At 37.8% G+C, this 13,562-nt stretch overlaps 1 protein-coding gene across 2 annotated transcripts in view; it reads left to right on the forward strand.

The window, feature by feature from the left end:
• LOC137625985 (cell adhesion molecule Dscam2-like) overlaps positions 1-13,562 on the forward strand; it is a 2,034,023-nt gene that overhangs the window by 1,992,363 nt on the left and 28,098 nt on the right. For both annotated transcript variants that reach the window (XM_068357069.1, XM_068357078.1), the window contains exons 31-34: positions 59-205; positions 368-541; positions 1,118-1,291; positions 2,033-2,166. In XM_068357069.1, coding sequence (XP_068213170.1) covers positions 59-205; positions 368-541; positions 1,118-1,291; positions 2,033-2,166 — 629 coding nt within the window. The remainder of the gene's footprint in view (positions 1-58; positions 206-367; positions 542-1,117; positions 1,292-2,032; positions 2,167-13,562) is intronic.

Genomic DNA, 13,562 nt, shown 5'->3' on the forward strand with positions numbered 1-13,562 from the left:
CTTAGCACTGAACTGGTATTATTATACTCTCTATTCAATAAAATTTGTTTGATTTTAGTAAGTGGTCGGCTACCAGGGGCGCAGAAAGAATATTCGGTAGGAGAACTTGTCCCTGCTACTCCATATGAAGTTAGTCTCACAGCAAATAATCCCGCTGGTGAAACTACTGCTAGCTACAATTTTAATACACTTGGAATTACTGGCGGTAGGTATTGCTTTTGGTAACAACATTGCCTCCTACTAGCACTTTCTTTAGCTTATGATTTGAATATTTTTAAGCATGTATTAGAAATTGTCTTCAAGATATAACTCTTATAATGATTTTGACATTATCCATTGTATTATATCATTTTATCACTTTTTTCAGAACACATACAGGAAGGCTTAGGATCCCTTGGAGGAGGCATTATAGGCCCTGCTGTCGGTGTTGGACCCTCTCCTGAGGATGTGTTCACAGATCCCGCTTTCATTGTTCCTGTTGTCATTTCCTGCATTGCTCTCATATCTATCATAGTTGCTATAACTTTGTGCCTTAAAAGAAGTAAGTAGATATCATATTTTCAGTAATCTGGCTATATTTATGTGAAATACCAATCTGCATAATTTTACTTGGGAAATAAGTTTTAAGTCTTTACCGGAGTTGTTGAATACACTCATTCCCATTGAGTAGGCAATCTTCAGAGAAACATTAATATTAAAGTATACCAAAAACTCTTGCAATCTCAACTTGAGAACTAGTCTTGTTTGGTTTAACAAGCGCACTGTATAAAGGTAGTATTAAAATCATTGTTTTGTCCAACACAAAAAGTTAAATAAGTTTATTATCGTGAAAGGTACTATCATTAACCCGACATCATATTTGCTAAATGGTGCTCTAATGGTTAAACATGGAGGAATCAAAAGTAAGTTGTTAGTTTCTAATTCATTTGCATCTATTTGTATCTTTTATAATTTAGTCCTTCAGAATTACAGGGAAGAAAGGTACTAAACAATATATTTCCTTTTGCTTATTTGTGACTTACAAATAAGCCAGCACAGAAAATGTAGACCTCATTTGACAGCAAAGGTTTATTTTATTTTTTCCTTGATTTATGGTGTGCTTTGAATTTCTCTTCAGGACCAATGAATGACCAAGATGGAGCATCTCCAAGTGATGGAGTGAGTGATCCATCCGCCAATTCAGTTGCTGAGAACAAGAGTAATCTAGCAGCACGCGAACAGTACTATGCAACAGTAAGAAAGCCTGCACCATCACCTATCCATGATGTTAGTGCTCTTGAACAGATTCCAGGTTAGTAGCTTTAATATGAAAACAAAATAATTAGTTTTTAGAAATATATCTCAATATACATTGACAAAATATTCAGAAAATAGTTTTACTTGCAGGTGGAAGTATGCCATAGCTTGCTTAGATAAAAAGTTAAAATATTTTCTCAACAATTTATTGTATCAGAATTGGATGTTACATTGAGACATCCATGTGTGAATAGATATTTGTGGTGTTGGTATATATTTACGATTCACCAACTGATCAAACTTTTCAGTTGTATTATAAATGATTCATGCTACCAAATACTGTCAATAGAGTTTATTCTAGGAGTTTTGAGCTTTGATTATAGCTATTGGTAAAAAACTTAACGGTATTGTAGATGAGTAGGAGGTTCAGCGCTTCTCATTAATTTATAACAATTAGTAAGGAAATATTTAAGAGTGCAATGATCTTGCAAGTATGTTCCATTCTACAAGAAGTTCATGATAATTTGTTCAGATGGTACCTTTTGCACAAGTATACTTTGCTATCAGCATGATATTCTTGTCTATCAGATTATACCATTAAAAGTGATTTTGTAATGATAGTGACTGTTATCAAACATTTATGATTTCATGTGAAACAGATATTATCAAGGAGTCCAATTTATTTTGTTATAGCTCAAATGTATGTGAGCTATTTGGTGGTTCGTCCAAGAATAGCCATCAGGTATTTGAGTTTTAGATTTGCTTTGACTTGCCATGCATCCTCCTTTTCTTGTAGAATACGCAGAGGACATATACCCGTACGCAACTTTCCAAATCCAGCGACAGGAGGACACCTTGTCTACACACTTCCAAACTTTTGTGTATCAGGACCCAAGGAGAGCTACCGTCGAGACACTAGCTTATAGAAAGGTGAGGAGAGAATATAAGACTTGTTTTCTTGATAGAATTTGGTGGTTTGTAAACATTCTCAGTGTAAATAATATAACTCATTTGAAAATGCTGGGTTGGAAGAAACATTAATGTTCCATATTTTGATTGTGTTGATTTTGTATTAACTCCTTACATTTGGTAAATCTAAATTTTCTACAAATTCTTGGCTCAAACAAGTTCTAAAAGCAGAAAATAGAATATCTCATGATGTTATTGGAAATATTAACAGTTTTCCTAATTATCACAAAATAATATATGTTCAAGTAAGTTGTTTGGAATGTATCCCAACACTTCATGTCCTTTCTCTATTTCCAATGTTACTAACAAATTATTATTGATTTTAGAAATAAGAGTATCTTTTTACATATGTTGAGCTTTTTGAGAACTCAAGTAATGTGTGAGCTAAATCTCTTTACTCATAAAGTTAGAATTAGTAAACTTATATTACCTTATTATTACGCATTTAGGCCTTATTTCTTTTGTAAGTAACAAAAAAGATAATTTCATTGTAAGATCGCTCATCAACTTCAGCAACCGAAATTTATAAATTCCATAGTATATTAATAGCCCTTTAATGGAGACATAGTAAATGAACACTTAATTCAAAAACACACCCTACATTTCAGGTTGCTTATCATTTAGTAGTTTTGTAAAAGTTGCCAACTTTCTTTTAATTCCTTAAAATCTACTCCACGACGGTTTGCAGCCTTAATGAAAACGAATATTAAAACTGATTTGTAACTTTTAATGATTTTCTCGAAACTACTAGTATATTCGGATTTATTTTGTAACTTTTACATTTTTTTACTTCTTTAGTGTTGGGTATTATTATTATCATTAGTAGTAGTAGTAGTAGTAGTAGTAGTAGTAGTAGTAGTAGTATTACTAGCTAAGCTACAACCCTAGTTGGAACAGCAAGATGCCATCAGCCCAAGGGCTCCAATAGGGAAAAGTAGCCCAGTGAGGAAAGGAAAGAAGGAAATGAATAAATAATATAAGAAGTAAAGAAAAATGTCAATAAAATATTTTAAAAACATTAACAGCATTAAAAGATATTTCATATTTAAACTATAAAAGGACTCATGTAAGACTGTTCAACATAAAACATATAGTTATGGTTTACCATAGAGAGTTTGAACTTCTAGTGGCTTCACTTTGTCTTTAGGGGTTTGACATTGGGAGATACTGAATAAGAATTTAAGCTCATGTGTAGATCTTTACTTAAATAAGGTGAAACGATGCCTAACTTTCTTTAGTTTTGAATACCCTCTAGTTTTGGAAGTACCTTATAAATGTCTTATTTCTGCTAAGAATTGTTAGAAATGCAAAAGAGTATAGAATCCCTGTTTTAGAAGGAATGTTTATTCCTCTAGATTTATAGATTTCATTTGAACTGTTTTATTCGTTTACTTATACAATGGTTTGTTCTTATTTCACGTCATCCCTGCGTCTTATTTCCGTCTTTTTAGATACTTCGTACTATGATTTTTCATTCATCTTTAAAAACTCTGCAAAAACGAGAAAAAGTAGTTTTGGTTAGATTCAGAAATCAGAAATCATCTATTTAACAATTGCAAGGAAATTCGATATATGAAAAATTCGTTGATTACTCCACTTAGTCTGAATTAGCGCTTCATTTCTATGTAGAAATTTGTATCACTTCTCTGTACATGTCAGTGTCTCTTGAATGAATTTTGTACAAGTACTATTCAACTTAATTCACATAGGCTTGAACATTTTCCAAATTTTTTTTTATCCTAATTTCCTCTTTGAAAAAACGTCTCTTTACACGTTCATTTTCTGCCGTTGATGAAAACATAGTTGATGATTTAGAGAAGCAAATACCTGTGGTACTACTACCGCTAATCGGATTCAGCCTATTATGTAGGAATTTCATCGTGAAACTTTTTTAAAAAAGGCATATTGCTGCATCTATCAAGTAGGATAAGGATATGACAGTATGAAATCATCAAGTAATGTAGAACCTTTCTATTGACTTTCGAAAATTGGATAAAAATAATTTGAAGGGATTAAATATTTCTTTACGTTTACTAATCTAAAATCAATCTAGGATAGAATTTGGATAAAAATTCCTTTGCCAAGACAACGGCAAACCAATATTAGGTTAAGAAAAACCTTTTATCAAATATAAGCTTTACATTTTTTAAATATCTACAAAATACAATTGTAAGAGAATGAGAAATATTTATCTCTTGTCAATGCTGTTCTCAAGGCTTCAGCGAGGGTGCCTTTATAGAATTAGAATTCTGGTTAGAGAGAGGAATATATTTTTGTTCACCGCAACACCATTTTTACCAGGAAATGAAACCCCAGAAATTGAAGTCTTTAATGATATAATCTCTTAAAGTTTTCAAGTCTTTTACTGAACGGGAAGTATGCTAGGGTGAGTGGTGATGAACTTTGTTGATGAGGTTGCTGGGTATTTCAAAAATGTTATATTGTCATTAATTCTGCATTGACCCTGCATTGTTAACAAAAAAAAAAAAAAAATAGTAGCGATCCTTCTAGCAATTTCAATATGAAATGGAGACTTTTAGACGCAAGAATTTTGAGAAGGCCGAAGATACCATTAGATTTTGTTAAAACAGGTGCTCAGCCCATAAAATGGTTAAAATGGACATTATGTTTCTATATTGCATGTCTCCTTTCAAAGACCAGTAGCTATTTGCCCACTGGAGGCCCATTCCTTTCACATCATTCCTAGGACAGTGTAGTCTAATAGACTCTTTTAGTACAATCAGCAAATAATTGAATGTCTAATTGAACATATGTGTAGAGACCTCAACTTACTGCGATGAGTTTTTGAAAATGTCAAAATAAAGCAGAGGACGTAATATCAGACAATGGGTAGTGTAGAGTAACATCTGTAGTAAAGATGTGAAAAAAATCGATAGATTAACGAATAGATGAATGCTGGAACCGTGGGAAAGATAGAAATAATGTTAAAGAAAAGAGAAAATTGTGTAAAGTATGTAAGGCTGCCACATTCATATTGTATATAGTAACTCCGAGGAATATTTCCTGCTTGATAACTCTTATATTCCTTTATAATTTGATAGGGTGGAAACCGTGGTGAAAAACTTGGCAGCCTTTTATTTACTGATAAAGTATTGTGAATGTTACAGAAAACTCGTTTAATTTCATAAAGTAAATTCCTTAAACAAACCTCATGAAACAATTGAAGGAAAATTTTATGGGGTTCCTGAATAGATGTTTTATTAGCACTTATGGCGAAAAGGTTACATTTCATTCACAAATTATTATTCTAGCCAATTTCATGTCCTTTCTCAGATGTCCATTATAGCTTCAGTAAATTTAGTGAAAGTAGGTGGAGCAATGTTAAGGTGGAGGTTAATGTCATTATGCATTAATTTCTATATGTGGGTTTTGAAACTCCCTAAGTGACAACAGTGAAGGTTATATTTTGGACCATAATAAGCTTAATTTTTTTTTAGAGTTTGAGTGAAAATGAAGGTATTTATTGGATAATCAAGAAAATATTTCTGTTCGAGCACAACCAAATTCTCAACAGTACTAATACAAGTCTTGTGCGGCTCAGTAGTATGCCAATATACAGTAAATCTTATAAAACGCACCACAGAATATAGTATTATCAAAGACGTCGGCTAGAATCAAGGAAATCTGTAAATCCGTAGAATTAAAACAAAGCAAAAACTACGCGGAATTGGGTCGAGGTAACTGAAGATGGGCGCTACGAAAATGGTTATCTATCTATTAGGGGTAGCTGAGACGTTGGATAGTTAAGGAAACTATATGGTTAATTTCTAGTTTTGAATTAGATGAGATCACTGAAAGAAGTAGAAGAAACGCATATAAAATGCTGTCAAGAAAAATTCCAATCTCATGTAGACTATAGAAAATACAACCTATTATTCACCTAAAGTGGTAAACCCTAAAGTAATTAACACCCCCGATTCCCAATCCAATAAACAATACTAAAAGTCTTTATTAATTACAACACGAACATGTATCATAATATATCTTCTTGACAAAATGCCATTACTTGTAGAAAGTCCTATTCCGCTAGTAAATACAACCGTATACATTTTAAAACAAAGCAGAATATTTCATAATATTGTTTTAACAAAATATTACAATAGTTAAGCGCTGAATAATATCTGCAAGTACTGTACACCGTATTCAGTATGTCACATGAGTTTTCCACTCTTTATTACACAGTCCTCTTTACAGGCAATCTTTATCAAAGTTTTCTCTATTTTACTGTCAAATTTATTTAAATTCACCATTTTATTCTTACTGGCTGCTTTAGTTTTTGTAACTGTTAAAGGCTTATTAACCTAGCTATCACTGTGATTAAACACTTAAAAGGGGCAATAAAGGTCTGTGTATATTTTACTACACTTATATCCTGACAAAAAAAAAAAAAAAAAAAAAAAAAAAAAAACATAAAACTGTTTGTTGAGTTTCAACTATCTATTCTTGGCCACACAATGCCAAATACAAACTAGCAAATCGAAGGTAAAATACAGACTTATACATCAATGGAAAAAAATCTAGTGAAAAAAAAAATATTACACCCTTACTACCTATGATAAATCTCACTTAAGGGGAGTAGAAAATAATCAACAAAACAAACTCTGAAGCTGTCAAGATTTTCATTGTTTCAGCTTAAATTGTCGATGAACATTCCTAAGCAAGAGAGCATCAGCAAGCATATAGAAATAAAAGATTTTTAACTTTTACATTGAAATTTCGGTAAAAGAATAAATAAGATCGGCCCAGAGATTCTACTGTAATTATCTTGAGATCTTTCTCCTCCAACCTTCCTCTGCATTGAGCTTAGATTAGATACTGATATAGCTGATTAGGCATATTTTTGTGTCATGCGGGTGCCATATCCACAAGGAAGAATCATACTGTACCAACCATGTGTCACACAATCGTGCATAGTAACGACATTTCATTTTGTGAATATATCATGCTTGTATCTTCGCTCTCCCCTCACACTAAAAAGAACCTGAAATAACATGTATGTTTTTCTCACCGTTAACTGTTAACCGATGCATGACGTTTTGAACAGGAAATTTCCTGTTGCATTGAGTTTTTGTATATAAAGGAGAGTGTTCTGTAATAAAGTTACTCAGGTGATTTCATCCTGTCTTTGTGTCACAACCTTCTCTCGGTTCGTCACATTGGTGACCCCGGAAGTCGACTCACTCATCCCGCTTTCCACACCCCCCCCCCTCGCCCCTCCATCATTGGTACTATGGTGAACTCTACGGAAGTTGGCGCTGCGGCTACTCCATTGAAACTTTCGTCATTCGCCAGCAGAGAGGCGTTTGCTTGGTTTCAGCGCGCAGAAGTCCAGTTTCCCATCAAGGGCGTGACTCGCTCAACCACCAAAGCAGATTATGTTTTTGCGGCGATACCGGAGGTCACTTTCCCAGAAATATACGACTGGCTTTGTGAACAAGGAGACACCCCAATAGCGTATGACGCCCTCAAAACATACCTTCTGCAGCAGTGCTCGCCGTCGCCAGCCGCCCGTATAGCAAAGCTTTTTCAGCTCTTGCAACAGCCGCTAGGGGACCAAAGGGCTTCGCTCGCCCTCATGGAAATGACCAGTATCGCTCGCCTGCAACCTGCTGCAGACGGCTCTCCTCGTAAGGTGGACCTACTTCGTGCCCTTTGGATACGCCGTTTACCCGGACCTATATGTGCTGCCATACCTGATGTCGATGGACAGCCACTTCAAGACCTCCATCAACGTCTCCACTCCTGACGAAGAGGACGCCTATTCAACGTCAACCGAAGCTGACGTGAATGCCGTAGGACATACACGCCTACCACGTGACGTGCAAGCGGCGACAAAGCCACCCACCACCCAGCACTCGCTCGCGCCCCAACCAACGACTTCTACAGCCACTTATTACCTCCCATCCTCCGCAGTTTTGCTATTACCACTACAAATTTGGGGCAGCCGCGAAGAAATGTGCCAGGGATTGTCAGTGGCCAAAACACGTGTAAGTAGGCCATCGCTCGTGGTGGTGGCCTCCCGTGTTTCTAATCTTTTCTTTTTACATGATGCAGGAATGGGCGTGCGATTTTTGGTAGACACGGGTGCTTGTCGTTCTCTTTTACCAAGGGAACTCTTCAGGACACGACGTAGTCTGTCTACGTCTGCTGACGTCCGCTTGGTAGCTGCCAACGGATCTGCAATACCCACCTACAGTTACGAGAACCTGAAATTATTGTTTGGAAACGGTAAATTTAATTGGAAGTTTCTCGTTGCTGACGTCACATTGCCAATCCTCGGTGCGGATTTCCTCTCTCATTTCTACCTTCTGGTCGATGTCGCCCACCAACGATTGGTCAACGCAGACTCGTACTTGTCGACACCTCTTCAACCCGCCCCCTCCAACCTCGCTCTCCAAATCAGTGCACCCACGGATGCCTAAGCCCAATTCCTCACATTGTACCCAGAAGTTTTCCATCCAGAACTTCGCCAAACGCTCCCAGTCTTCGCAAAATTCAGACGTCTGGCACCGGAACGATTGGCAGCCGCCAAACAGACGTTCGCCGAAATGGAGGAAATGGGCCTTTGCCAAAAGACCTCCAGCCCATGGTTGTCACCCTTACACATCGTTCTGAAGAAAGACGGCTCCCTCCGTCTGTGTGGGGATTACAGGTGCCTGAACATGCAAACAGAACCAGATCACTACCTCCTCCCAAACATCACTGACGTAACCTCCTACCTGCACAAAGCAAAGGTTTTCTCTACGCTCGACCTCGCGAAGGGGTATTATCAGGTGCCTATGAACCCAGAAGACATCCCCAAGACCGCCATCACCACTCCGTTTGGTACATACACCTTCAATTACTCCTGCTTTGGCCTTCTTAATGTTGGGGCCACTTTTCAACGTCTTATGGATAGCATCTTAGGGGACCTCCCCTTCAATGTATGTCATGTGGACGACATACTTGTGTTCTCCTCCTCAAAAGAGGAACACCTCCGTCACCTGCGCATTGTGCTCGACCACCTGTAACAAAACGGCCTTGTAGTCCGGTACGACAAGTGTACCTTTGGCGTCAACGAAGTGTCATTCTTAGAGCACCGCATCACTCCTGAAGGAGTCCATCCCCTCCCTGAGAAGGTAGCAGCCCTCCAGGACTTCCCCACCCCCTCGACCGTCAAAGCTCTGCAGGAATTCTTGGGCGTGATCAACTATTACCACCATTTTCTGCCAGCCATTGCCGCCACTCTTGCTCCCCTCTACGCCTCACTCAAGGGCAAGCCAAAGGACCTGAAGTGGGGTCCCCTTCAAGAAGCGGCCTTCTGCAATGCAAAGAAGGCCATATCAACCGCTGCGGCTCTCACTTTTCCTATCCCACATGCCCCTCGCCTTCTCTCCACCGATGCCAGCGACGTCGCCATTAGTGCAGTACTCGAGCAGGTTGTCAACGGCTCGCCCTGCCCATTGGCCTTCTTCAGCAGAAAACTGTCCAAGGCAGAATCGGGTTATTCTACCTTCGATCGCGAATTTCTGGCAGCGCACTTGGCTATCCGTCACTTTCGCCATTTCTTAGAAGGTAGGCCCTTCGTCATTCGCACAGACCACATGCCTCTGGTGCACGCCTTCACTCGACAGTCTGACGCCTGGTCCGCCCGTCAACGCCAACATCTCTCCGCCGTGGCTGAATACAATTGCACCCTTCAATACGTCCCTGGGAAAATGAATCCCGTTGCCGATGCCCTGTCAAGAAACCCCTTGGCATTTCTAAGGATGCTAATGATTGGGTCCGCGCCTGTACTTCTTGCCAAACTTCCAAAGTACATCGATACACGGATTCAAGAGTGGGCACCTTTCCTCAATCACAGTGTCGTTTCGCACACATTCACGCCGACGTTGTAGGCCCCTTACCTACGTCACAAGATCGTCGTTACCTGTTTACCATCATCGACCGCTCCACTCGTTGGCCTGAAGTCATTCCCGTGGAAACTGCAACGTCCGCCTCATGTACATCTGCCTTTCTCTCAGGATGGATTGCAAGATTTGGTATCCCTTAGCATATTACTTCTGACAGGGGTACCACTTTCACCTCTCAATTGATGACATCATTAGCGAATCCCATGAGCATCACCCTACATCAGACAACTGCCTACAACCCCGCTGCCAATGGAATGGTTGAACGTTTTCATCGCACCCTCAAAGCAGCTTTATGTCCCGCTGCAAGGATTCCAACTGGTTTACTCAGCTTCCCTGGGTCCTCCTGGGACTAAGGACCACTCCAAAAGACGCCCTCGACGTTTTGGCAGCTGAAATGGTGAATGGCAGTTCGTTGGTCGCCCCTGCCGAATTTTTTCCTTCTACAACCTCCTCCGACGATCTCCAGCGTATAAGTCACGTCGTGGAAAAATTTACTCCATGCCGCCAGACTTACAAGCCCCCAGCAAAGCATCACATACCGACAGACTTGCACTCTGCAACGCACGTACTCCTGCGCAACGACACTAGCAAGCCACCGCTAACGCCCCCTTATACCGGCCCTTTCCTTGTGATCCGATGCAGTCCGGAAGCATTCCTACTAAACATTCGTGGCAAAGAAGACTGGGTCTCCATTGATCGTCTAAAACCTGCTTATCTCCTGCCAGATGACCCGCCTACAGTTCACCTCTCTAGTTCAGGGTACCCTATTTACCATGTACAGTATGTCATTTTTAGGGGGGGAGCCATGTACCAACCGTGTGTCAAACGATCGTAAATAGTAACGACATTTCATTTTGTGTATATATTATGCTTGTATCGTCACTCGCCCCTTGCACTAAAAAGAACCTGAAATAACATGTATGTTTTTCTTACCGTTAACTGTTAACCGATGTGTGTCGGTTTGAACGGGAATTTTCCTGTTGCATTGAGTTTTTGTATATAAAGGAGAGTGTTCTGTAATAAAGTTACTCAGTTGCTTTCATCCTGTCTTTAAGTCACAACCTTCTCTCGGCTCGTCACAATACCATAATTCCTACAGATGACAGGAGAAACTTTTATAATGCTTTCTTCGCTTTTATTCACGATACTGAACTCAGCTAAACAAAGAAAATAAATAGTGTTATCAAATAGTCTTATAAGGGGGTAGATGAATTCTGATTTCCAAGTTTTCAATCGCAGTGTTCACCAAGTTGCCCACTTATTGATACTTAACGTACTACAACATTGTGTTCATGTGGTTTATTAAATCGTCTCGTGTGAATTAACTCACAGTCAGTTCTATTCACTGTTGAATATATATACGGTTAATTATGTGAGAAGGTAATCTCATGGCAACATTCAAAAACGGGTTATTCGTGACTTCCTAGAAACCGAAAGCAGAAGAGACCCTGAACATATACACCTAACTGGATTATAAAGTAAGCTTTTTAATGATATAGTTGTCATTTAAAAGATAATTCCGGGATGAGAATCAATAAGAGCACGGTGTTAGGATGATAGCAATGGCAACCTTTAAATGAAATAACGGACCTGATTATCCCAGTTAAAGATTTATTTATTTCCACAGTTTGATTAAAGGATGCAAACGTGATGGACCATTGCCACTATGATGGATTTCAGAGTGCACTAAATAAATCGTTGCATGACTTCCTGTCAAAGCTCGATTATTTTACGAGTATATACAACTGTCTTGGATTATATTGGAAATTTTCTTTGTTGATTAATTCCATCAATATCTCTTAATCTTCTAGATCTGGAGTAATCATTCAACTATTGATTGAGAGATTGTTGAATTATTCAAATTATGTGCTAAAAAACCTACAATAAATCTAAAATATCTGTAAATTTTGCAACTTAGCTTTTAGTACTGACTATTTCTGAGTAAAAATTTATAATTTCTCAAGTACCTACACATGCAAATCAAAATTTTTAACCTTAAACATAATCAACATTAAACATCGTAATATGATCAATACACATATTGGTGTACTAACACGCATTTCGGTAACATTTCCATTTCGACATGAAGTTGAATAACAGCCGTCATACTTCAGTGTTTCTCAGTATTGTCTAGTGCTCATTTATTCTTTCTTATCAGCAGCCCGTAACATTGTGTTTCATTTATCACGCAACTCATTAGCATATTGAATGAACAATGTTTATGTCTTTCTTTGTTATTCAAAATATAACTTGTATATCATCATCACCATACATAGAAAAAAAATTAAAGAACCAGATTAATAAAACTAAAAATGAATATACTATACAAAACAAGTATTCATGCTGAAATAGACGGGTAAAAAGATACATAGTTAAATGAGGCATATAAAAACTACTTTATTTCATTATGTTTGTTATTTTATGACTTACAACATATTATGTCAAAGCTTTGGACCACCCTTTCGAAATGGATAGATGTTAAAGACCAACAAGAGAAAATGAGTAGACAACACTCCTTTATGGAGAACGGAAGTTTTACAATACCAAGCTTTCAGTGCCTGTTAGCATAGCTATAGATATATGAGTGTTAATCTTTCGTTGTTTTAAATGACACCTTTGAGGAATTTCAAATAATACTATTGGTAGCTTGCTATATCAGCTCTTCCTTATTATGACGGAGTTAAATTACTTTTGCAGGCCATTAACTCAGTTATGAGTCTGTAGGATGACCCTTCTCTTTTCTTGGTACCCACACCTAATGTTTGAAACTTTATGTTTTGTCAGATTCCCAAGTCCAATAGTAAGGAAGATTTTTCTGAAGTAACCTCCTCATAGTTAGTATCTATGGCACACTGAATGAGAGTAAAAAGTACACAATAGAAGCGCAACAGCGGTAATATGAAAATAAATTTCACCAATGCTGGGAGGGAAATTATGATAGGGAAATTTGCAAAAGATGATTATGCTTGTTTTATGATAGAGCCAAAGTATAGTGTGATAGTACAAGTTTTTACAAAATATGCAGCTCTAACATGAACGGCTAATATTTGATGAAAAGGCTGTTGGCTACTTTTAGTGATCGATAAAGCAGTAATAAGGAAATCCAAAGCTATTGGGGAAAAAGAATATATATACAGTAGTTCAAAAGTGACGCATACTCCCTAAAATTTACACTCGGGCACGTACAAAAAGTTTCATAACACACTAAAACACCCCAAAATGTCTTTTCAAATATATTTTCAAATATACATATGTGCCATTTAACAATATCGAAGGTGCTGTGGTGGATGATTTTTAACCAAATTGAAATATGACTTGCAACTAAAAACCGAATAGAAAGCTGTCACATATCATAAATATGCCGGTATGGAAAAACTACAGTGGTAATGATGTGAATTACACAAAGTAAGTAAAATCTTTATTTATCTTGTATAGCTCGAGATC

Source organism: Palaemon carinicauda, chromosome 2, assembly GCF_036898095.1.
Source record: "Palaemon carinicauda isolate YSFRI2023 chromosome 2, ASM3689809v2, whole genome shotgun sequence".
Classification (NCBI taxonomy): Eukaryota; Metazoa; Arthropoda; class Malacostraca; order Decapoda; family Palaemonidae; genus Palaemon; species Palaemon carinicauda.